General features: G+C 46.8%; 3 protein-coding genes and 1 pseudogene across 3 annotated transcripts; 2 read left to right on the top strand and 2 right to left on the bottom strand.

Moving 5' to 3' along the window:
- The first annotated feature begins 1,662 nt into the window (after positions 1-1,662).
- On the top strand, positions 1,663-4,791 carry LOC115540499 (zinc finger protein 22). Its single transcript, XM_030351847.1, has 2 exons — positions 1,663-2,173; positions 3,245-4,791. Exon 2 carries the CDS (start codon positions 3,642-3,644, stop codon positions 4,128-4,130), a length of 489 nt encoding a protein of 162 aa, XP_030207707.1. The 5' UTR covers positions 1,663-2,173; positions 3,245-3,641; the 3' UTR covers positions 4,131-4,791.
- A 904-nt stretch (positions 4,792-5,695) lies between these two features.
- LOC115540498 (rheacalcin-1) lies at positions 5,696-9,169 on the top strand. Its single transcript, XM_030351846.1, has 7 exons — positions 5,696-5,839; positions 5,954-6,024; positions 6,125-6,181; positions 6,392-6,483; positions 6,737-6,859; positions 7,154-7,253; positions 7,384-9,169. The coding sequence occupies exons 2-7, from the start codon at positions 5,976-5,978 to the stop codon at positions 7,452-7,454; spliced, it is 492 nt and encodes a 163-aa protein (XP_030207706.1). The 5' UTR covers positions 5,696-5,839; positions 5,954-5,975; the 3' UTR covers positions 7,455-9,169.
- A 1,108-nt stretch (positions 9,170-10,277) lies between these two features.
- Positions 10,278-13,198, bottom strand: LOC115540496 (zinc finger protein 775). Its single transcript, XM_030351844.1, has 4 exons — positions 12,764-13,198; positions 12,134-12,192; positions 11,601-11,685; positions 10,278-11,460 (listed from the first exon to the last, which is right to left on the bottom strand). The coding sequence occupies exons 1-4, from the start codon at positions 12,981-12,983 to the stop codon at positions 10,766-10,768; spliced, it is 1,059 nt and encodes a 352-aa protein (XP_030207704.1). The 5' UTR covers positions 12,984-13,198; the 3' UTR covers positions 10,278-10,765.
- Positions 13,199-18,082: 4,884 nt separating this feature from the next.
- On the bottom strand, positions 18,083-22,463 carry LOC115540502 (zinc finger protein 708-like; annotated as a pseudogene).
- Between the last annotated feature and the right edge of the window lie 137 nt (positions 22,464-22,600).

Below are 22,600 nucleotides of genomic sequence, written 5' to 3' on the forward strand. Positions count from 1 at the left end.
AGTGATGACGGAATAAGTCTGCTGTCTTGAGATACCTGAGAGAGAGAGAGAGACAGAGGGACGGAGAGACAGAAAGACAGAGAGAGAGAGAGAGAGAGAGAGAGAGAGAGAAGAGAGAGAGAGAGAGAGAGAGAAGAAGAGAAGAGAGAGAGAGAAGAGAGAGAGAGGAGAGAGAGAGAGAGAGAGAAATAGATCTGTTACAACACAAAAACAAGGATCATCAAAAATGTAATGTCAGACATCTGAGAATATCTTATTGAAAGTTTGGAATGAAAAGGAAGACAAACCGGTAGGTGTGATCCGTCTTCAGGTGTCTTCAGTGTGTTCAGGTTTAGTGCAGAGAGCAGTCCTTATGTACCCATACACACACGCACACACCTCATTGTCCGAAGACCAGGAGACGGAGGGAGGTGGGAGGACTCTCCTGAGGGAGTGGGATGGAGGAAGAAGGAACAGATTTTTCGCGTCTGGGATTATAAAGTATGACCTTTTCTTATCTCCTAAAGAACCCTTTAAGGGTTTATCATCCTCATCTTAATTAGCCTCCATAACTCAAATTAGGTATCAGATTACAGATGGTTCAATCAGGAAGGGTTCAGTGTGGTCCGTGTGTCCGGGGGAAAGCGATGCATCATGGGAATGTATGTTTTTCTATCTGGTCCAAACCCACGAGACATTATTGATTGAGGGGGACAGGTAAAAGCTGATCTACACACATATTGTCGTTTGAAACCTTTGATCATTTACCAAGTATATACAAACCAACCAAACTTGACAGTCCGTCTCGCTATCTGTCTGTCTATCTTGGTTCCCAGGAATGCTGAGTAGAGTGGTCGTTGACCTTTCACCCAGGAAGCAAACGCCTCGTCCAGTTAACCAGAACAGCATTACTCAGTAGGCAGTAAAACCATCTGCTGTTCTTCCCTACATGACTACACTGGTTTACAGTTATGGTTAAACTGGTCTACAGTAATGACTACACTGGGTTAGTTATGACTACACTGGTTGACCGTAATGGTTACACTGGTCTACAGTCATGACCACACTGGTCTACAGTCATGACCACACTGGTTTAGTTATGACTACACTGGTTTACAGTTATGACTTCACTGGTTTACAGTTATGACTTCACTGGTTTAGTTATGACTACACTGGTTTACAGCAATCAGAACACTGGTCTAAAGTAATGACTTCACTATATCACTATTATCACTATAATGTTGGATTATTTATTAGTATAATCCAGGTTCAACCTTTTAGGCTTCTTTGAGCGGGAATCTATCTAGCAAAATGCTTATTTCATCTAGTGATTCATTTACACTTAAAAGGCACAGGTGATGATATGTATATTGTATAACATATCAAACCCTAACGGCTTTAATTAAGACTGAGTTTATGATATTAAGCAATAAAATATTATTAAAATAAAACGCCTCCGAGGCGGATTTGTTGCAGCGACCTAAAGATCCCTGCCGTAACCGGCGTAGATACACCACACCATCCTCCCATCTACCAAGTGAGCAAAGGGAGGACGTCAGTCGAAGACTGGGCGGTTTTATAATTAATCAGCGAATGTTTTTCATATGCACGACTGTTAAACATTATAACGGTGGCACCGTTATAATGACACTAGATGGCACTAGAACCGACTAGAAGGGTGTTTACAAAGCCCAACAGGAAACAGAAGAGGAAGAAAAGGAGGCGGAATAATGGCGGAATAACATCCCTTATTACAAAAACAACATTTAAGCTTTTAAAATCCTCACATTTTATTAAACTACGCGCAGATTGCCTACAATGGGCAGCAAGACGAGCGACTCGTTCCACGTCCAGTTGGCGTCTATAGTAGAAGTGCTGGCCAACACGGCCGTGGCTGAGATCTGCAAACTTGTAGACGATGGCTATGCGATGCTGCATCTTGAAATCTCACAGAGCCAGAGAGAGATCGACAACCTTCGACGCAAACTGCTGTTGGCCAAACTCCAGAGTTCCCGACGGAACCACGTGGTGGACCGACCTGGCGCGCTGCGACGCGCGTCTCCTCGCGTGTCCGTCAGGTCGAGAAGTGTCAACCCCGTGGAGTATTTCAGAGCAAAAGGCAAACAGCCGCTGTCAGTGACGGAAGGCGTGGAAGATGATCCAGTCATTATTAAGGTGGAAGGCAGAGCGCAGGGTGGGGGTGGGAACGAATTTGCGTGCAACGTACTGTTGTCAATCAGGACGTTGATAATATGAACAGTGACAGGGACCCCAGTTAGGAAGTGAAACCAGTTTACGGTGCCAACTGGTTTCCGATCTCTCTGGTACCAGTGAATGTGGCTGATGTGATTGTTATTATTATTGTTATTATTATATGTGAACCAGATGTAGTGTCGGAACCGGTCGGTATTCAGTTGAGGGATTAAAATACAGGCTACTCAATCGCATTGACATGGCCAATAATGCCTAATAGACGGGTAACGGTTAGCTGAAGAACTGACAGGCGAGCAAATCCAACCGTAATCTTTGCTCAGATCAACAGTTCTTGACTTATTGTTGTTGTGCGTTGATTTGCAAAACTGAAGATAAATGGCCTACTGATGATAAATCTAGATGAAAAAAAAGGAAAGAGAATAACAAATCCATAAAAACTGTAGATAAATACAAATGAAAGACAACACAAGACTGTTATGAATGATGTGTCATGACAATCAGGAAACGGGTTCAGTTGAATCTTTATCTGAATTCTATGAGGAATGTCAGTCTCCCGTAAATGGGGACAGAACTTCCTTATATGTTGATAACGTTCTTGTATCTTTATTGTTGACCTGTTTTGTCTGTCTGTTTATCATACCACAACTTTCCTTATCAAATACACTTTGATGCTTTGATATGCAGCAAAACAAAAAAGGTTTCTATCCACTTCTCTTCTTACAGCCAAGGTTCTCCCAGGGCTGTTAGGTCCATGGTTCTCCCAGGGCTGTTGGGTCCATGGTTCTCCCAGGGCTGTTAGCTCCATGGTTCTCCCAGGGCTGTTAGGTCCATGGTTTTCCCCAGGGCTGTTAGGTCCATGGTTCTCCCAGGGCTGTTATGTCCATGGTTCTCCCAGGGCTGTTAGGTCCATGGTTCTCCCAGGGCTGTTAGCTCCATGGTTCTCCCAGGGCTGTTAGATCCATGGTTCTCCCAGGGCTGTTAGGTCCATGGTTCTCTCAGGTCCATGTCCGAGCGTAGCCCTCAACATGGCTCCATGTGTTTGTCTCCGTAGACGCCGTCGGACCCTCTACGCACACGCCAGCGCCCCCGGCCTCGGCACTCCCGGGACCCCCAAGTGGATCCCCCCCGGTCGCCGCGGGCAACCAGACCCCAGACCGGACCCACTCCTCCCGGGACCAGGCCTGCTACTGGGAGAGCTACCCGGCCCCCCCAGTGTCCCTTGGCGACAGCGCGGTCAACCCGGCGACGGGGGGAGACGGTGGGGACTGGGCCGGGGCCGCCCTGGGGAGCTGGGGGATGAGGTGTCTGGCCTCGAGGTGGGGGGCGCTGGGGGGCGGAGCCCGTTCCCGTCAAAGAGGAGGTGGAGGCCAGGGAGTCGTGGCTCACTGGGGAGGGGCTCAGTGGAGAGGAGGGAGGAGGGGAGGGGGAGATGGACGCTGCAGGAGCCAATGGGAGCGCTCTGTTTAGGACGTTTGACCTGGAGGGCGGAGGAAGATCAAAGTTCTCCTCGGGGAACTTCAAAACATTCATGGGACGCTCCTCCATCGTTAGCGAACCGCGCATCGAACAGCCGTCAGCACCTCCTCCCCTCCTCCTCCTCCTCCTCCTTCCCCAGCCGGGCCCCCCTGCCCCTGGGCCCAGGGGGAGAGCCACTGTTCCGCTGCGACGTCTGCGGGAAGTCCTTCACCAAGTTCCCGTCCCTGCGGAGGCACGAGCGCGTCCACACGGGGGAGAAGCCCTTCTCCTGCCGGCACTGCGCCAAGCGCTTCTCCCACAGCCACCAGCTGAAGAACCACGAGCGCACCCACACCGGAGAGAAGCCCTTCCGTTGCGATGTCTGCGGCCGCTGCTTCGCCCAGTCCAACCACATGAAGAGGCACCTGCGCACGCACGCCGCACCCAACGGGATCCAAACCGCCGACCCGCTGGGCCGGTAGCCGGGACGCCGCATTCGTCTCTGAACATTTGACAAGGAGGGTTTCTCCCCCGTCCTAGCATCCAGGTGAAAGTGGGAACGTTCTGTGAACTCCTGATCTCCGAGGCTCTGCTTGTGGGTGAGGTGGGAAGCGGGCATATTTTTTTTATGTGTTATTAAAGTCAAAACTGTGTATTAAAATCACTTGGGTGAATTGTGTCAGCATTGTGTGATTTATTAAGCGAGGTTTACATATGAAGTTAAAGTTGCTGTAGGTAAGATTTGAGAGTTGTAAAGAGAGAGAGGAAGATGAGGTTTGGAAACTGAACAACCACAGCATCTCCTCCCTCCCTTTAATTCGGCCCGTGTTGCGTTCACACACCTCAACGTTGTGCGGGGCGTGATTGACAGAGAAGACGGATTCCCCGGATGAGTTGAAATCCCGATTCTATCTTGCAGAGGCCATTGCAGTCAAAGAGGAACAAATATTATCAAAGTATTTCGTTGCCGAACAGCTGATCGATGGCTGTGGCATTTCTAACAAATTGTATGAAAATAATATATATCAATATCTGACCTACAGCACTTAAAGTAAGACTATATTGTGGTGTGAAATGTTTTGGGATGAATTTATAATATACATAATATTGACAGGTTACTAATAAAATCAATACTCTTAATGATTTGGTTTATTGATTGTTCCACACAATGATTTTTTTCTCCATTTCCCAACATTTAACTGAATGCATCTTTCATGAACATGTATCCATGTGGCACCATTTTAATGTCTGCTTTCTGTGAAATATTGCCAAAATTGCTAATAACCTAATAATATATATATATACATATATATATATATATATATATATTACTGAGGACCAGTGTACTGATTAGTGTAAACCAGTGTAGTCATAACTAAACCAGTGAAGCCATTACAGGAAACCAGTGTAACCACTACTGGAAACCAGTGGTGCCGTATCTAAACCAGTGAAGTTATTACTATAGAGCAGTGTAACCATTAATTGAAACCAGTGTAGTCATAACAAAACCAGCTGGGGCATTGCAGGAAACTAATGAAGTCATAACTAAACTAGTGTGGTCATTACTGTAGACCAGTGTTACCATTACAGGAAACCAGTGGTGTCATAACTAAACCAGTGTAGTCATTACTGTAGACCAGTGTAACCATTACTGTAAACCAGTGGAGTCATAACTCAACCAGTGAAGTCATAACTAAACAAGTTTGGTAATTACTGTAGACCAGTGTAACCATTACTGTAAACCATTGTTGTCATAACTAAACCAGTGTGGTCATTACTAAAAAACCAGTGTAGTCATAACTAAACCAGTGAAGTCATAACTAAACCAGTGGTCATTAATGTAGACCAGTGTAACCATTACTGTAAACCAGTGAAGTCATAACTAAACCAGTTAAGTCATTACTGTAGACCAGTGTAACCATTACTGTAAACCAGTGTAGTCATGTAAGGTAGAACAGCAGATGGTTTTACTGCCTACTGAGGAGTGCTGTTCTGGTTTACTGGACGAGGCGTTTGCTTCCGGGGTGAAAGGTCAACGATAAGTCTACTGAGCATACCTGGGAACCAGGCGTGGGCAAGACAGGAGAGTGGTGTGGCGTGTGTATATAAGGAGCCTGGCACTCTGCAACACACCTGTGTACACCTGGGGACAGATCACACCTGTATCCACCTGAGGAAAGATCACACTACGGTTTGTCTTCCATTCATTCCAGCCGTTGTCAGATGTGTGACATTTGGTTCTTTCTCCTGGTTTTGTGTTCTAACAATCTTTTTTACCCTCCGTCTCTATCTCTCTCTCTCTCAGACAGTGGGTTTCATTCATCACCATGGCTACATTGTGGTTCCTGTTTGCAATGCTCTGCATTACAACTGCAGGTCAGTGGTCATCCTGACACATATAATGCTGCATATATATATGTGTGTGTGTGTGTGTGTGTGTGTATATAACATATTGTTAATGTCTGCTTTTCTCCAGAGCCTCTAGTAGAACACACAAAGGAGCAGGCAGATCTACAGTCTGGAAACCAAGAAGGTACCCGTCTGTCTGCGTGCGTGTCTCTCCCTCTACCATGTACCTTGTCTCTCTCCCTTTCTAGCTCATAACTTATTGTCTCTTTCTCTCTCTCTCTCTCTCTCTAGCTCATAACGTACTGTCTCTCTCTCTACTTCATAACATATTGTCTCTCTCTCTTTAGCTCATAAGTTATTGTCTCTCTCTCTCTCTCTCTCTCTCTCTCTCTAGCGAGCTCGGTCCTCTGTCCTGTTGGTTGGTTTAATCACGGCTCACGCTGCTTCCTCTACGTTGACAACCCCCTGGGCTGGAACGACGCAGCGGTACACACTCGCTTTCGGCTACTAACGTGTTACTAATTCGTAGCTAACGTGTAACCATCGGAAAAAACGTCACGAATAGCAGTTACTATCGAGCGTGAACTGTCAGTAGCTGATAACTAATCGTTAACTATTGTAACTATTTTGGAACTAATGGAACTAACGCGTAGTCGACAAACTATCGGTAACTGTTGATAGCTATTGTTGTGAAACTATCGTAACTAGTTAACTATTGCTAACTAGCGTGTTATCTCAGGATCACTGCAAGAAGATGGGCGCAGACCTGGCCTCCATCCACAACCCCACAGAGAACAACTTCATGCAGCTACTGGTCCAGTTGGGGAACAACGACGCGTGGATAGGAGCCTACTACCTGCAGGTACAACACCCACCCCTACCCCCCCCCCCCCCCCCCCCCCCCCCCCCCCCCACAACATGATTTGATTTGCTGAATGCACTCCCTTGATAACCCTTAATAATATAATTAGTACATGAACCTTAATGCACATCTTGATAACCCTTAATAAAACCAATAGTACATGATGCTTAATGCATTGCACACCTTGATAACCCTTAATAATACCATTAGCATTTCCCATCTGTTCTTGCTGCTGTACTGTGATGTCCTTCCTGGATCTATAAAGAACCGTTTGATCTCATCTGATCCTGACAGACTAAATGGAGATGGATCGATGGTGAAGGGTTGTACTACAGCGACTGGATCGGCATGTCTTCAGCCTCCAGCAACCCCTGTGCCTACCTACGCAAGAACAGTAAGTCTGTCTGTGGTTCTGTATGCCAGTCTGGGCCCGCCCAGCAGCACCAGTATGACTGTCTATAGTTCTGTCGGCCAGTCTGTCATTTGTTTCCATGTTATCTGAAGTTGTTCTGTTTTGTTTTCAGACGGTTGGGGCAACTCTGTCTGTAGCACCAATCGGAGATTCATCTGCAGTACAAAACCTGGCAACTGCTAGCTATCTGGCTAACATGTCCAAAGCTTGCTGATGGGTATCCCTATTTGGGTTCAAGGCTTTGGATCTTTTTCCTGTTGTACTTGCATGTTTATTATGGACTTAAATAATAATATTAATACGTTTATAATTATACGTTTATTTTATAAAGCACATTTCTCACACTCAAGGTCGCTTTACAGTCTCATGAGCACACAGAGAACAAGACAGCAACACAACACAGATAAAAAAAAATATATATATGTACAGGACTTCTCTGAAAATTAGAATATTGAGATAAAGTCCTTTATTTTCTGTAATGCAACTAAAAACATGAAAATGTCATACATTCTGGATTCATTACACATCAACTGAAATATTGCAAGCCTTTTGTCGTTTTTATATTGCTGATTATGGCATACAGCTTAAGAAAACTCAAATATCCTATCTCAAAATATTAGAATATCATGAAAAAGTATAATAGCAGGCTATTTAACTAATCACTTGAATCGTCTAATTAATCGAAACACCTGCAAGGGTTTCCCTGAGCCTTTAAAAACACTCAGCTTGGTTCAGTAAACTAAATCACAAGTATGGGGAAGACTGCTGACCTGACTGCTGTCCAGAGGACCATCATTGACACCCTCCATCAGGAGGGTAAGACACAAAAATAATTTCCAAAAGAGCAGGCTGTTCACAGAGTGCAGTTTCAAAGCACATTCACAAAAAGTCTGTTGGAAGGAGGAAAGTGGCAGGAAACGCTGCACAACCAAGAGAGAGGACCGCAGCCTTAAGCATTGTGAAGAAGGTTCAAAGACAGTGGACTGAAGCTGGAGTCCAGGTATCAAAAGCCACTGTTCACAGACGTGTCCGGGAAATGGGCTACAATAGCCGTATTCCCATGGTCAAGCCACTCCTGAACTCAAGACAACGGAAGAAGCGTCTGACTTGGGCTATGGAAAAGAAGCACTGGACAGTTGCAGAGTGGTCCAGAGTCCTGTTTTCAGACGAAAGCAAGTTTTGTATTTCATTTGGAAGTCAAGGCGCTAGAGTCTGGAGGAAGGCTGGAGAGGAGCAAAATCCAAGTTGCTTGAAATCCAGTGTGAAGTTCCCACCGTCAGCAATGGTTTGGGGAGCCATGTCAGCTGCTGGTGTTGGTCCGCTGTGTTTCATCAAGTCCAGAGTCAATGCAGCTGTGTACCAAGAGATCTTAGAGCACTACATGCTTCCATCTGTTGAAAAGCTCTATGGAGATGATGATTTCATTTCCAGCATGATCTGGCACCTGCCCACAGTGCCAAAACCACCAGTAACTGGTGTACTGACCATGGCATTACTGTCCTCGATTGGCCTGCCAACTCCCCTGACCTGAACCCCATAGAGAATTTGTGGGGTATTGTGAAGAAGAAGCAGAGAGACACCAGACCCAATAATGCAAATGAGCTAAAGGCCGCTATTGAAGCATCCTGGGCATCCATAACACCTCAGCAATGCCACAGGCTGATTGCCTCCATGCCACGCCGCATTGATGCAGTAATCCGTACAAAAGGATTCCCAACCAAGTACTGAGTGCATTAATTGACATTTTCAAATGTTTGATTTTGTTTTGCTGTTATAAATCTTTTTTTTTACTTGGTTTGAGGAAATATTCTAATTTTTTGAGATAGGATTTTTGAGTTTTCTTAAGCTGTATGCCATAATCAGCAATATTAAAATAATAAAAGGCTTGCAATATTTCAGTTGATGTGTAATGAATCCAGAATGTATGACATTTGTTTTTTTAATTGCATTACAGCAAATAAAGAACTTTATCACAATATTCTAATATTCTGAGACAGTCCTGTGTGTATATATATATATATATATATATATATATATATATATATATATACATACATATACACACACACACACACACACACACACACACACACACACACACTATGCAGTGGTGACAGAGGAGACGAAGTGTTCTTGGAACAGAAAGGTCTTGAGATGAGCTTTAAAATGAGTTCTAATTAGGTTTCTTTGCTAGCATGCCAAGATGCTAACCTGCCACTCACATTGGCTCAGACTCTGTGCGGCCCTGAATAAATGCTCATCGATCGCCAATTAACATTTCCATTGTGTATTAAGTTTATAAACGAGATTTTGAGTGCTTTGATCCAGTAATAAAAATAATAATAAAAAAAGCTTTTCAGATTTGTGTGCTCTTTTCATAACTAAGATATCATAGAATATCATTAAAAACCAGGGTGCATTTTTGGTATTGCTGAGGCAACATTTATTTAAGAGTTTTATGGTTAATATAAGTTTGTATATCATGTACATCAGGGATGGGCAACTTTCATAATAAAAAGGGCCACATTTTTCATCATAACCATCGGAGGGCCACATGACTACACACTTCAACTAAACGTGAGCTGAGAGAAGCTACACAATTTTGAATTTGGTAGATATGATTTCCTGTATTCTGGTGCATTTTGGGGATGGCCACTACCTAAAAAATCATCCAGAATCATAACCTATGTACGGTATGTTAATTGAACCAACATACATTCATTTCATGTTTTCCATGCTCAAACAGCCACATGAATGGTCAGTATTTTTATCAGTGCAAAGGGCTCACATACATCCTCATTCAATGAAGTCAAAAAACTGAAAAACAGTGGCCCAACATTAAATGCAGCAACTCAATGAACTCAAACCCAACAAGCAGTTGTAGTAGTTGTAGTGGCGACTTAAGTGGATATCTTTAATGACTGATATCGCTTCTAAGCAAACTAGACGCATGGGTTTGCTTTCGAATTCTATGAATTCTTCTCATCTTTCTTGACCGAGTTTTCTGTAACTCGATCAATTATTATTATTCTTTATTTATTCTTTTTTTTATGTGCAGGCCTGACTGAGTGAGGATGCGGGCCGCACTGAGTGAGGATGCGGGCCGCATGCGGCCAGCGGGCCGCCAGTTGCCCATCCCTGATGTACATGATCCATCATGTACATGATATTTAATGTATCAACGCTGATAACAAGGGAAAATATCAACATGTGTGCGTACTTAATGAGGATGCATCAAAATAGGGAACAAGATTTCTGATATGAAGGACGGACATTTGTAGTTTGCTAGTTTGTCGACGTCCCGCTACGTCACTTTATGTACAGACCTCGGCACCACCTCTACGGACAGATCTCCCGCTACGTCACTTTATGTACAAAAACCTCGCGCTCCACCTCTACGGACAGACGTCCCGCTACTAATTAATCGATTCAGAACCTTATGAATCAAAATCGAATCGATTCAGGACATTGGCCACGGCACCCGGGCCTACCCGCTACGTGGACGACGCGGCGTTGCAGAGGGCCTGGTGTCGGCCCAGGTTCCCCCGGCAGGAGTAGCGGCGGCCGCACTGCGTGCAGGCGTAGGGCTCCCCCACGTGGATGCTCATGTGCGGCTTGAGGCTGCTCGACCGCAGGAAGTGTTTCCCGCACACGCTGCAGCTGAACGGCCGCACGGCGCGCTGGCTTCTGCCGGGGCCGTGGCTCAGCCGCTGGTGCACCGTCAGCCCTTTGGAGGTGGAGAAGTCCTTCCTGCACATTGGACAGCTGAAGACCCACGGGTGAGCGGGGTCTCGACCGTTCCGGTGGGTCCGCTTCACGGACGAGGAGGAGGAGGAGGAGGAGGAGGGGGGGGGTTCTTGTTCTGGAGGGAGAGCGGCGAGGAGCCAATGGCGTCCTTTGCTCCTCCCGTTGGCCGGGGGGTGAGGAGGCGGGGGAGAGAGGCGTCGGGGTGCGCCCATTTTGATGGACCTGCTTCCCTTTGCTAGGCTGTCTCCCCTAGCAGCGTCACGACCAGGAGCCGGCCTCGAGACCCCACCCAGCAGGAAGCCTGCTCCCCCTCTGGGCGACGGACCACCGACCAGACCGCTGCCAGACCAGGTCTGCACCTCCTGCTGGTTCCCTCCAGACATGAAGACCAGGGGAGCACACCACTCCTCCTTAGGGGCGAGGGAGGGCTGCTCGTCTACCACTAGAGAGAGAGAGACAGATGAGAGGTACTGCTCTAGGCTAGTCTGGTACTGGACTGGTAAGAGGTACTGGTCTAGTCTAGTCTGGGTCCAGCTCGTGGTAGAGGTACTGGTCTAGACTGGGACCAGGTCTGGTACGTACTGCTGCTAGCAGGGAGCTCCCGATGGCATTCTCCCATGATGCACCCTGTCAGCTCCTCTTCCAGCTTGATCACCACCAAAGGCTTCTGAGAGAGTGAGAGTGAGAGTGAGCTATAGCACGATTCCTCAAACTACATCCTAAGATGGCTGAGGGGAGCAGTGGCATCCCTACCTGCAGCTTTTCCCTCTAGGACGTTTCCCTGCTTTAACACTGCAGTGTGCTCACTACAGCGCTTCAACTTTTGCATGCTTGTCGGGTTGTGTGGCCTCTCTGAAGAGAACCCTTATATACCATATAAAAGTTTATTCTGAGTTACGTTGTCAATACAGTTCAAATAATTTTCCATCACATACTGTGGCTAATATAACAGCTAGAGCAGCAGGTATATATATATACTGTATCTAATAAAACAGCTCTATAGAGCAGAAGATACTGTACCCTATAACACAGCTCTGTAGAGAAGCAGACATAGATAAACTGTACCTAAAATTACAGCTTTGTAGAGCAGCAGACATAGATAAACTGTAGCCTACCTCCTCCAGCATGTCCGTTTCTCCATCCCGAACTCCAAGGAGAGGCTCAGCACTGTGACCTAGAGATGACACAGATTCCCATGACATATATACATTTAACAGTTAAAAATACTTATGATCAGTTTTAGCTCGAGCCCTTCCCAAAAAAAAAAACTCTGAACGCTTTGTACACACAGCTTTTTGCCGTGATAATACATATTATATTATAACATATAATAGCTCGGGGAGTCCCTATAGGGACACCATCACTATCTCCTCCACGTTGCCAGTCAATCAGCGAAATTCGCGGAAAGGTTCAAATATTTCCACTCGCGCGAATTGTTCGGGCGAGTAGAACGACTCGAAATCCGCGTAAATTAGGTTCTCAAGCCTGGCCATTCATCAATTCGCTTCTATTAGCGTCTTCACATTGACTTTGAATGGATTTTCGCTGCACCTTCGTTATTGGTGTGAATTGTGAACGCACTACTTACTCATCCATCATTCAACAACAGTAACATCAGCAACTCATTCATCATACAACCGAAACATGTCATCAATCCTACTAACTCATCCATCGTTCAGCAGAAACATGTCATGAACCTTTAACACTTCAACTCCTTTGCGGAGGTGAGGGAACAGCAACACCACCTCTTTCTGAGCAGCTCCCCAACGGCGGGACGGGGGCTCCAACTTCCATCAGACGCAGTTTGCTCTTCAGTTCCAGGTTCTCTCTCTGGGTCCGGGACACCTCCAGCCTCAGTTGGGTAAAACCATCGTCCACCAGCTTACAGATCTCCAGAACAGCCGTATTAGCCAAGACCTCCATAATAGAAAGCAACTGAGTGTGAAAATCCCCGCAGTTCTCCATCGCCTTGTTTACTTTCCAATACACAGGGCTCGGCTGCAACCTGGCCTGTGACGCCCACTATCTCGCAGACTGTTACTTCTTCTTGGGGTTAATAACGGCTTGAAACGCTTGAAACCTTGCAGCGCATACCTCCGCAATCCACCAGTGCTCAGCGGCCAAGCCTGGTATTGCAGCTGTTTTAGCGGGCTGTGGACGGGTCCATCGATTCATGCAGTCCCAGAAGTAGATATCGCCGTTCACAGTCCAATACAAATTTGGGACAGGAATGTGTCTCCGCAAAAAAAATCAGGATATCAATCAAAGGCATATAATTATCTTTATACCATAAAGTATAAAATGTAAGTTTCTCTTTTCAAAATGCCACCTCAAGCGTTTTATTAGCATATATTTTTGCAGGAAAGGAGGGGTGGGCAGCTGAAAGGAGTCGTAGTGAAACAAATGTTGTTTCCGCCGGCATCCGAGAGGGCTCAGTGCACGGCTCCGTTAAAGTGGAAAGGAAGCAATCAAATAAAACATGTCTATAGCACTAGTTAAATATTTAAATATACCATAATACAAATAAAGTCGGAAATATGTCCCGTTATTCAGAATGAAGCACAAACACGTTGCATTAATTACAATGTTTTCAGCCTGTGCGCCGCCATCTCTGTTTTCAGAATACGATGACGTCACGAGAATGGTTGGTATTAACATTCTATGTTGTTTACATAAGCGGCTCATAGCCTCACAGGTAGCTTACTGCCTCAACAAAATGGATATGGACGAATGGGATAGACCCACCAATGAGGGCAGGCATCCAATTGCCTATGCTTTTGAGCCAGTAAGAGAAGTCGGAAGTTTTAGTGCCCCCAACAGAGCCTGACTATGGGGGAGAAATAGATGAAGGAGAGAGAGATGTATCTGAGCGCACAGGAAACAATCGGTGGTGCTTGTGTGGGGTTTGTGTCCCTATGTCCACTGACATGGAGAGTGTCTGCTGCCATGAAATGAACCTGTAGTAATGCAGTGTAAGATATGTATATATATTGCACATTATATATTATTACATTATTATATTTTTTATATATATATAATAATTATTATAATATAATAAGATAAGAAAAGTAAAGTAACCGGGTGCAGCAGCTGGGCTCCACGCTGCCTTACAGTTCGTTAATTTCATGATACAAGTAAATTGTCGTGCCATTTGGGTGTGCACCGTGAATATGCGAAAATAGTGCAACCGACGGTGTTTGCAAATGGATTATTTCCGATAACAATGATTATTTTGGCGATGGATTAGAAATTATGTCAAGAGCATGGAGCGAGCTAGTTGCAAACCAAGACAATCTTTACAACAGTGAGTTGTACTTGTACTTATATTTTATCTGTTTCTCTTAGTAAGTAGAAGCTAAGTGTACCTCTCTGTTCCTCTGCCTGGCAAGCACGTTCTTCTGCGCCTCTTCGCTGCGCAGATAGAGCAGCGCACGGGTCCGAATCTGACGGGTATGTCCGTGTCTCCACGCCACCTTATAATCCACCTAAAATTAAAATAGTTGGCACAGCATCTGGCTCTCAGACGCTTGGTGGACGGCGAACAAATCTCCCATCTTCAGAATAAAGCTCCCTCTTCGATTGTAATCAGCTCTTATAAAGTGGTCGCTACATACTCTCTGCCCTTGGTCCCATTTGGGGCTGAGGCGTTTTCAATGCAGCTAACCATCTTCGGAGCACTCAGGCTCTTCTTGACGGGAATTACATGGAAATGAACTATTCTACCGCTCTCCTTTAACCGATAAAATTCGTTTTGAACAGCCAGGGGCAATAACAAAAGGACCCCCCTGTTCTTCTTCCAATATCCGACATGTTTATTTTTAAAGAGCCAACCATTCTGATGACGTAGCGCCCTGCGTTTTTAAAACATGGCTTGCGCCCTAGAGCCGAAAGTCGTTATAACATGTCATTTTACGGTGAAACTACTTGAATTTCAGTACTGATGAAATCCATGTGTTTCCAAAAATGAAAAACAACAAAAAATTGACACAGTTCTCAGTGCTTCATTTCCACTTTAAAGGTCCCATGGCAATGCACCAGGTGTGGTGTGGATTAGCAGCTACAAGCCGTTTGGAAATCTGCCCCTTATGACATCACAGGTGGGCGTGTCCATCTAATATACTAATAATTAATACATTTTAATTTAGAGGCGCCTTTCAAGACACCCAAGGTCACCTTACAGAGCATATAGTCATCATTCAAAAACTATGTAAAACAGACTAGGAATAAAAGGAAAACAGAGGTTAAACATGAATAATAATAATAATTAATAACACTCAAAGACGCCTAAAGTGAAGGGGGACCTCACTAACCACCACCAATATGTAGCACCCACTTGGGTGATGCACGGCACCAATCTGGCACCAATCGTTCTGGCACCAATCGGTGCCAGAACGCTCACTACACACCAGCTTGAGGTGGAGAGTTAGGGATGAGGTGGAGAGTGAGGGAAAAGAACATTTAACACTATTGATCACATTTAAACAATATCGACCACATGTAAACACTATCGACCACATTTAAACACTATGGACCACATGTAAACCCTATCGACCACATGTAAACACTATCGCCCACATTTAAACACTATCACCCACATTTAAACACTATATGGACCACACGTAAACCCTATCGCCCACATTTAAACACTATGGACCACATTTAAACACTATGGACCACATTTAAACCCTATCGACCACATGTAAACCCTATCGACCATATATAAACACTATCGACCACATTTTAAACATGTAAAACCCTATCGACCACATTTAAACCCTATCGACCACAATTAACACTATCGACCACAATTAAACACTATCGACCACATTTAACATGTAAAACCCTATCGACCACATTTAAACACTATCGACCACATTTAAACACTATCGACCACATTTAAACATGTAAACCCTATCAACCACATTTAAACATGTAAAACCCCTCTCGACCATATTCAAACACTGAATAAAGTCCTAATATCACTAAAGTCTTGACTATCACCCACATTAAACACTATGGACCACACGTAAACCCTATCGACCACATTTAAACACTATCGCCCCACATTTAAACACTATGGACCACATTTAAACACTATGGACCACATTTAAACCCTATCGACCACATGTAAACCCTATCGACCATATATAAACACTATCGACCACATTTAAACATGTAAACCCTATTGACCCACATTTAAACCCTATCGACCACATTTAAACACTATCGACCACAATTAAACACTCTAGATGTGTGCTGGATGGATCAGTCTACCAGGCCTACCCAGTGGACTGTAGCAAACGTTGCTCATCTATCCGTCACACATCTAGGTGGACACACCTGTGATTTAATGTTTTTTAGGCACTGCAGTTACTTTTTATCCCTTAAAGTCTCCGAGGGATTTGTAGACTGGTTCAGCTGTTGTTTCTCATTTCAGAAACAGAAAATTATATTAAACAAGTGGTAATTTTTTTTTTGCATACGTCCAGTTATCGCTTAAGTATGTTTTTAAGAATGACATTTAACAATCTTGCGGAAGTGCGGCATCAGAGAGCATGTAAAGCAGACGCAAATTGCTAAAACCATAGCTTGTGTATCCCACTGGGAAATATCCCAGTTTAGTGTTTATAGCAACGCATTGAAGAAACAGGTTTTTAAAATTTGGTTTATTGTTTGACTGAACAACCGATTGAGGCACTGGCATCTTCAGTCATCTGTGATTAGTAAGAACATTACATTACAGTGTGCCAAGTTCACAGCAGCAACTAGTGGTGCAAACGGTTCACGGGTTTTCCCGTGATCCGTACGGATCAACCCATCACGGTTCGGGACGCAAGTATCCGCGGATCGGCTGATTAAAAAAAAAGTTGTGCGTTGACGTGATCAGCGCATGTTTAGAGGACAATTCCGGTATTAACAAACATCATCAAGTATCGTAGCGAAATAACAGTTTCTGTTGTGTTTTATTTGGAGTTCCGTAAATCCCATTGAAACGTAAAACCGGAACCGGAACCGGACGTCTTTAGGTTTGGTTGTAGTCTTTTCGCGTATCAACAGTAGGGCTAGAACCGAGCGAAAAGACTACAACCAACCCCCCTTGCAATGAGCTGAGTCTCCCAACTGAAATCAATGGATTTACAAAATGCAAATAAAACCCCAAACTAAAAAAAAGAAGATAAGGATGTCTGCATTGCCTTGGGAGAGTGTAGACTCTAAACTCCCCAGGCAATGCAGACATCCTGAATTGTAAATCCAGGGTTAGGGATTATTTACTATCCTAACCATGTTAAAAAGGAAGAAGGAATAATGCCTCAAATTGCAATTTTTTTAAATATTGACCATGCTTAAAGGAAGCAGGATTATTACCTAATTTTTCACTTTATTTTGTTTTTACACAGTTATTTTTATTTTAAATGTGACTTTTTATTTAAAGTCACATTTGTGTTGTTATCTTTATTGTTGTTGATCCGAAAAATGATCCGACCCGTGACTCAAAAACCGTGACCCGATCCGATCCGTGAGCTTTGTGATCCGTTTGCACCCCTAGCAGCAACGTTTCACTCAAGTGCACCAGTCCTCCATGGCATTCTTAAGGGTCAGGGCTGGACCCTGTTGGGTGAGGCCAATAATGCCGCGTTTCCACTGCAGGGTGCGGTACGGTTCGGTTTGCAAAGGTGCGGTACGGATTGCGTTTCCACCGCCAAAGTGTCCTTGACCCGGACTGAGCCGTACTCGTTTTGCCCTCGTCTTCAGTACTCCGTTGGGGTACTGAGACGCCTGAAAGGGTGCCGGAAATTCAAGCTACATACCCCCTCCGTTGATTGGTCGACAGAATCGTCACTTCCGGGCGATGTGGGGATAAAAATAAACAAACCGTAGCTTCGAGGTATTATTCTTTACAATGAACATGTTGCGTTAAACGCTTGCTTGGGCGAACAAGGAGGAGACGTTCCTCTGCATTATTGGGGAGGAAGACGTTGTTTACGATGTTTACGTAGCTGCCGTGGCGATCGACATCCGGCCTACCATAAAGGGTACTGTCGGCGGTGGAAACGCAACCTCGGAACTAAGCCGGGCTATACCGCCCCCTCCCCACCGGACTGAGGCGAACCGAACCGTACCGCACCCTGCAGTGGAAACGCGGCATAACACACAAGTCTTAATCATTCAGCTGTGTGTTTCTGGACTTCGAGCCGGTTGTCTAGATGGTGGTGTTGTGGTGGAGCTCGGGGGGGGGGGGGGTCTCTAGATGGTTTTCAGGGGGTTTCTAGGTTGAGCCTTGAGTGGTGCCTAGGTGGAGCTGTGGGTGGTGTCTAGGAGCTCTGGGTGGTGTTGTGGATGGCCTGGTGTCGGATGAGGTTGCTGAGAAAGGAGAACTTCTTGCCACACTGGGAGCACTGGAAGCGTTTCTCCCCGGTGTGGACGCTCTGGTGCACCTTCAGGTTGTTGGAGGTGGAGAAGTGTTTCCCACAGTGGGCGCAGCGGAACGGCCTCTCCCCCGTGTGCACCATCAGGTGCCTCTTCAGCCCCGACAGCTGTCCGAAGCTCTTCCCGCACTGGGGGCACCGGTGCGGCCTCTCGGGCCCCCCGGGCCCCCCTGGTCCCACTGGTCCCCCCGGAGCCCGCCGCGGGGGCCGCAGGTCGCCGTTTGGCCCCGCCTCCGCGTGGCGTCGGGCCGACGGCGGAGGGTTTGTGCCGTGATGGGCCGACGGAGGGTAGGCGCCTGCGGGAGGCGCAATGGCGTCCGGCCAACGGGGGGGGCCGTGGTGGAAGGGCCCGCCGTACGAGCCGTCGGCCGCGAGCAGCAGGTCCCCGGGGGGGCGGTTACCGCCGCGTACCCACGGCAACGCAACGTCATCGCCGCCACCGGCTTCCGTCAGGTCCTGAAGCGCACCGATCAGGATGACTTCCTGTTTGGAGCCTCCGGGGCTGCGGCCATCGGGGGGGCGGAGCTTCCCGGAACATCTGAGAGGAACAAGATGGCTGCTGGTCGTCTTCCTGTCCGCCATGTTGGCCTTTCCAGAGCGCTCCAGGACTGGCGTTCTCTGGTAGCACAAACAAACACACACACACACACACACACACACACACACACACACACACACACACACACACAACACACACACACACACACACACACCACACACACACACACACACGCAAGCACACGCACACGCACAGTGTATCTCTTAGTGTAAAACAACAACATGTAGCTGTGTGTGTGTGTGTGTGTGTGTGTGTGTGTGTGTGTGTGTTGACTTAAGGGAGTAAGGTGAGCTCTGAGTGGGGTCTGAGGGGAACTCACCAGGAGGGTGTAAAGGCAGCACCAGGATCAGTCCGACTGCAGGGGGTCCCTAGACTCAGGGCCCGCCCCTGTAGACAGAGAGAGAGGTTCCGATTGGTCCAAGAATTCACACAGAGGAGCGGTCCCTCCCTTATTAACAATGGTGTCATTCATGAGTAACAACGTTGGGTGATGGTGTCATTAATGGGTAATGATCTCATTAATGTGTTTTAATGTTATTTATGGGTAATGATCTCTTATTGGGTGATGTCATAAATCTGTAATGTTATTATTGGGGAAATTAAATCATTAATGCTTAATGTCATCAATGAAACATGTCATCAGAAGTCATGATGTAATTCCTAAGAAACAACATAAAAGGAGTAACCCTGCCAGACAAGCCTAACTATCAAAAGAAGCAGATTAATTAAGTGGCTTAGAGAAATTGTATTGATTCAAACAAATTGCAGGTAATGCTTCCAACTACAGGTGAATTACAAAGATTACTTATACACGTTTAACCTACAATAATTATTATACCACAGCATTGTTGAATGCTTGATTCTGATGGATCAATACAAGTTTTCAGTAACAGCCGTCCCGTTATCGTGACTTCGACGGCGGTCCGCTCACCGCCCCTGTCATGCATTCCTTTCAAATAATGGGAAGGCCCAGAGTGGTTCATTCTTACTTTAAATGTAGTAATCACCTCAGGAAGGCGCTATATGCTTTTATACAAAAGACAAACAACCACAATCTGTACAATAGGATTTATTTAAGTGTAGGTAGGTACAAAGATATACAAACACGCTAGCTGTTGCAGCGGCGTGAGGGCTCTGAGGACCAGGCCCGCCGCTCGCTATACGCAGAGTACGCAGAGTGTGTACGGCACCAAGTACCTGAGGGGGCACCAAAAATTAAGGTTTGTAAAAAAAAAAAGAAAAATACATTATTGAATTAAAAGAAAATGTAAATTAGTTATGAAGTGGCCCACCGTTGTTTGTTCTTAATTGAATAACCTATCACTCGATTTCGGCATATTAGATGTGTATTAGACTTTACCTAATATATAATAAGGGGCTCCCCCCCCCCCCCCCCCCCCCCCACCCCCCCCCCGCAGGGCAACCGAAACGGCCAGCAGCGGCCCTGCTGAGGATCCATGAGGCCTCATCTTCTCTGAGTCTCTGACGCCCACAGAGAGGACCCGAGGACCACTAACCTCTTCGCTCCACGCCCCTCCGCAAGTCAGAAGAAGACAAAGACATCCCCTGGAAGAGGAGGATCAGGGGGGGAAACCCTAGAGCCAGACCCTTCCCGGGACCCCGGGCGGGGTCAGCAGTTGTGCGTGAGCTTATGGTGCCTCCTTAGGTTGCTGGGATGGGAGAAGCGCCGGGGGCAGACGGTGCAGCCGAAGGGCCGCTCCCCCGTGTGCACGTAGCCGTGCACGTCCAGCTGGCTGCGGCACACAAAGCTCTTCCCGCACAGCGAGCACACGTGCGCCCGCCGGCGCCGGTGGCGCGCCGCGTGCTTCTGTAGCTCCGCCTCCTGGTTGAAGCGCTTGCTGCAAACGTCGCAGCCGTGGGGGGCGAGACGGCGGGGGTCAGGGTCACCGGGCTGGGTCTCTGGTGGAGCTTTGGGGCGGAGCTAGCAGGGAGGTTTCGTGATAGCGACGGTCCCGGTGCGGCGATGAAACCGAGAGCCGCGGTGAAGGACTCCTCTCTCCCTCCTTGCTCCTCCTCCCTTCCCCTCTCCTCCGGTCTCTTCGCCCCGCCCAACCAGCGAAACCCCTCCCCCTCGTCGTCGACCTTCATCACCACGGCGGCCGTACGGTGGTCACTTGACGATAGAGTTTGGCTGAACGCCGCTGTGACCTCGGACCACGTCTGCCTCTGGCGTTCCTCATTCTGCTCGCCAGAAAACAGCGGGCTCTCGGCTCTGAGATCACTTCCTGTTAGTGGCTCCTGTGAGCAGCCGCTGGTGAAAAGCAAGGAGAGGTCATCTGATCCACTGACCTCCGATTGGCTGCGAGGCTCCTCGGGTCCAGCAAAGGGCGTCGGGCCCGAGCCGGCGTCTGGTCTGTTGGAGGTGTGGTCTGACTCGCTGGGCTCCGCCCCCTCCACCTTCACGATCCTCAAAGGCTCCGCCTCCACAACCTGAGACAGAGAAGAGCAGTGTCCTCATGTACATGTTATGGGATGTATTCACAACAGTCCATCACACTACCACACAGGGTGGATGGCCAAAGTACCTCCATCTTGGTGGAGGTCACGACCTGCTGGTGGGGGTCCTGGTCCCGGGGTAAGGGGGGGGTCTTCTGGCAGCGGCCCAGCCCCCGAAGCCGGCCCTGGGGGAACGAACCTGCCGGACACCACTGCACTTTAACACAAAATCTGCTGCAAGATAGTCCTACCTAGTCCACCGTCTGGGGGGTCTTATAATAATATATTCCTACCTAGTCCTACTTCCCACTGATGGTCATTATAATAATAAAGTCCTACCGCTCACTGAAGGTCTATATATAGGGAGGTGTGGTATTTAGGGGGGAATAGGTGTATGCATATATTCAGGTGTGCGTATTGAGGGGAGTGTATTGAGGGGAGTGAAGGAGTGTGTATTTTTTGGTGTGTAGGTGTGTGTATTTAGGGGTGTGTAGGTGTGTGTATTTAGCGGTGTACCTGCCAGGGCTTCACGGTGCGGTCTGCCCAGAATGCGGGAGCCAGGGAAGCGGGCTGTCCCCTCGGGTGCCTTCATTCTCTCCGCCCGGTACTTAGCGACCTGCATCTCCAGGAGTCGGACCTTCCTGCGGAGAAAGTCGTTTTCCTTCTGGTTCTGAGACACCTCGAGATGAACGACAGCATATCCGTCGTCCACAACCTTGCAGATCTCGGCCACGGCCGCGTTAGCCAAGACCTCTATGATGGAGGCTATCTGCGAGTGGAAATCCACGGGAGACGACATTATTGTGCCCAAAAACACACTAGACGTAAAAGAAAAAAACTACTTTAAACGTTGTATTTATCCCAGGCCATTCGCCAAATATGTCAAGTTCAGTAAACTAAACCATGTGTCGTTTTTGTATTGGTTAAAACCCCTTTAAGACAGACTAAGCTGTCTTTGTTTTCAGGAGACTGTAGTGGGAACTAATGTCCTCCTGGCTTCTTGTTTTGTGGTAGAGTGTTGAGGAGAGCAGCACCGCCGCCTGTTGTTCAGGAGCGGAAGTCCTCATCTCATCGTTCCAGGCATTCTCTGGTCCATGGTTCTCATCCATAATAGTTCCATGTTCTCATCTCACGACGGA

Source organism: Gadus morhua, chromosome 3 (genome assembly GCF_902167405.1).
Source record: "Gadus morhua chromosome 3, gadMor3.0, whole genome shotgun sequence".
Classification (NCBI taxonomy): domain Eukaryota; kingdom Metazoa; phylum Chordata; class Actinopteri; order Gadiformes; family Gadidae; genus Gadus; species Gadus morhua.

Bases quoted from the DNA above. Each gene is read 5' to 3' on its own strand.
- LOC115540499 (XM_030351847.1), top strand. From the start codon at position 3,642: ATGGGAGCGCTCTGTTTAGGACGTTTGACCTGGAGGGCGGAGGAAGAT.
- LOC115540496 (XM_030351844.1), bottom strand. From the start codon at position 12,983: ATGGAGAACTGCGGGGATTTTCACACTCAGTTGCTTTCTATTATGGAG. The intron at 12,193-12,763 runs GTGGTGTTGCTG...TGTCATCTCTAG, and splicing joins GGGGAGCTGCTCAGAAAGAG to GTCACAGTGCTGAGCCTCTC. The intron at 11,686-12,133 runs GTAGGCTACAGT...TCACTCTCTCAG, and splicing joins AAACGGACATGCTGGAGGAG to AAGCCTTTGGTGGTGATCAA.
- LOC115540498 (XM_030351846.1), top strand. From the start codon at position 5,976: ATGGCTACATTGTGGTTCCTGTTTGCAATGCTCTGCATTACAACTGCA. The intron at 6,182-6,391 runs GTACCCGTCTGT...CTCTCTCTCTAG, and splicing joins ACAGTCTGGAAACCAAGAAG to CGAGCTCGGTCCTCTGTCCT. The intron at 7,254-7,383 runs GTAAGTCTGTCT...TTTTGTTTTCAG, and splicing joins TGCCTACCTACGCAAGAACA to ACGGTTGGGGCAACTCTGTC.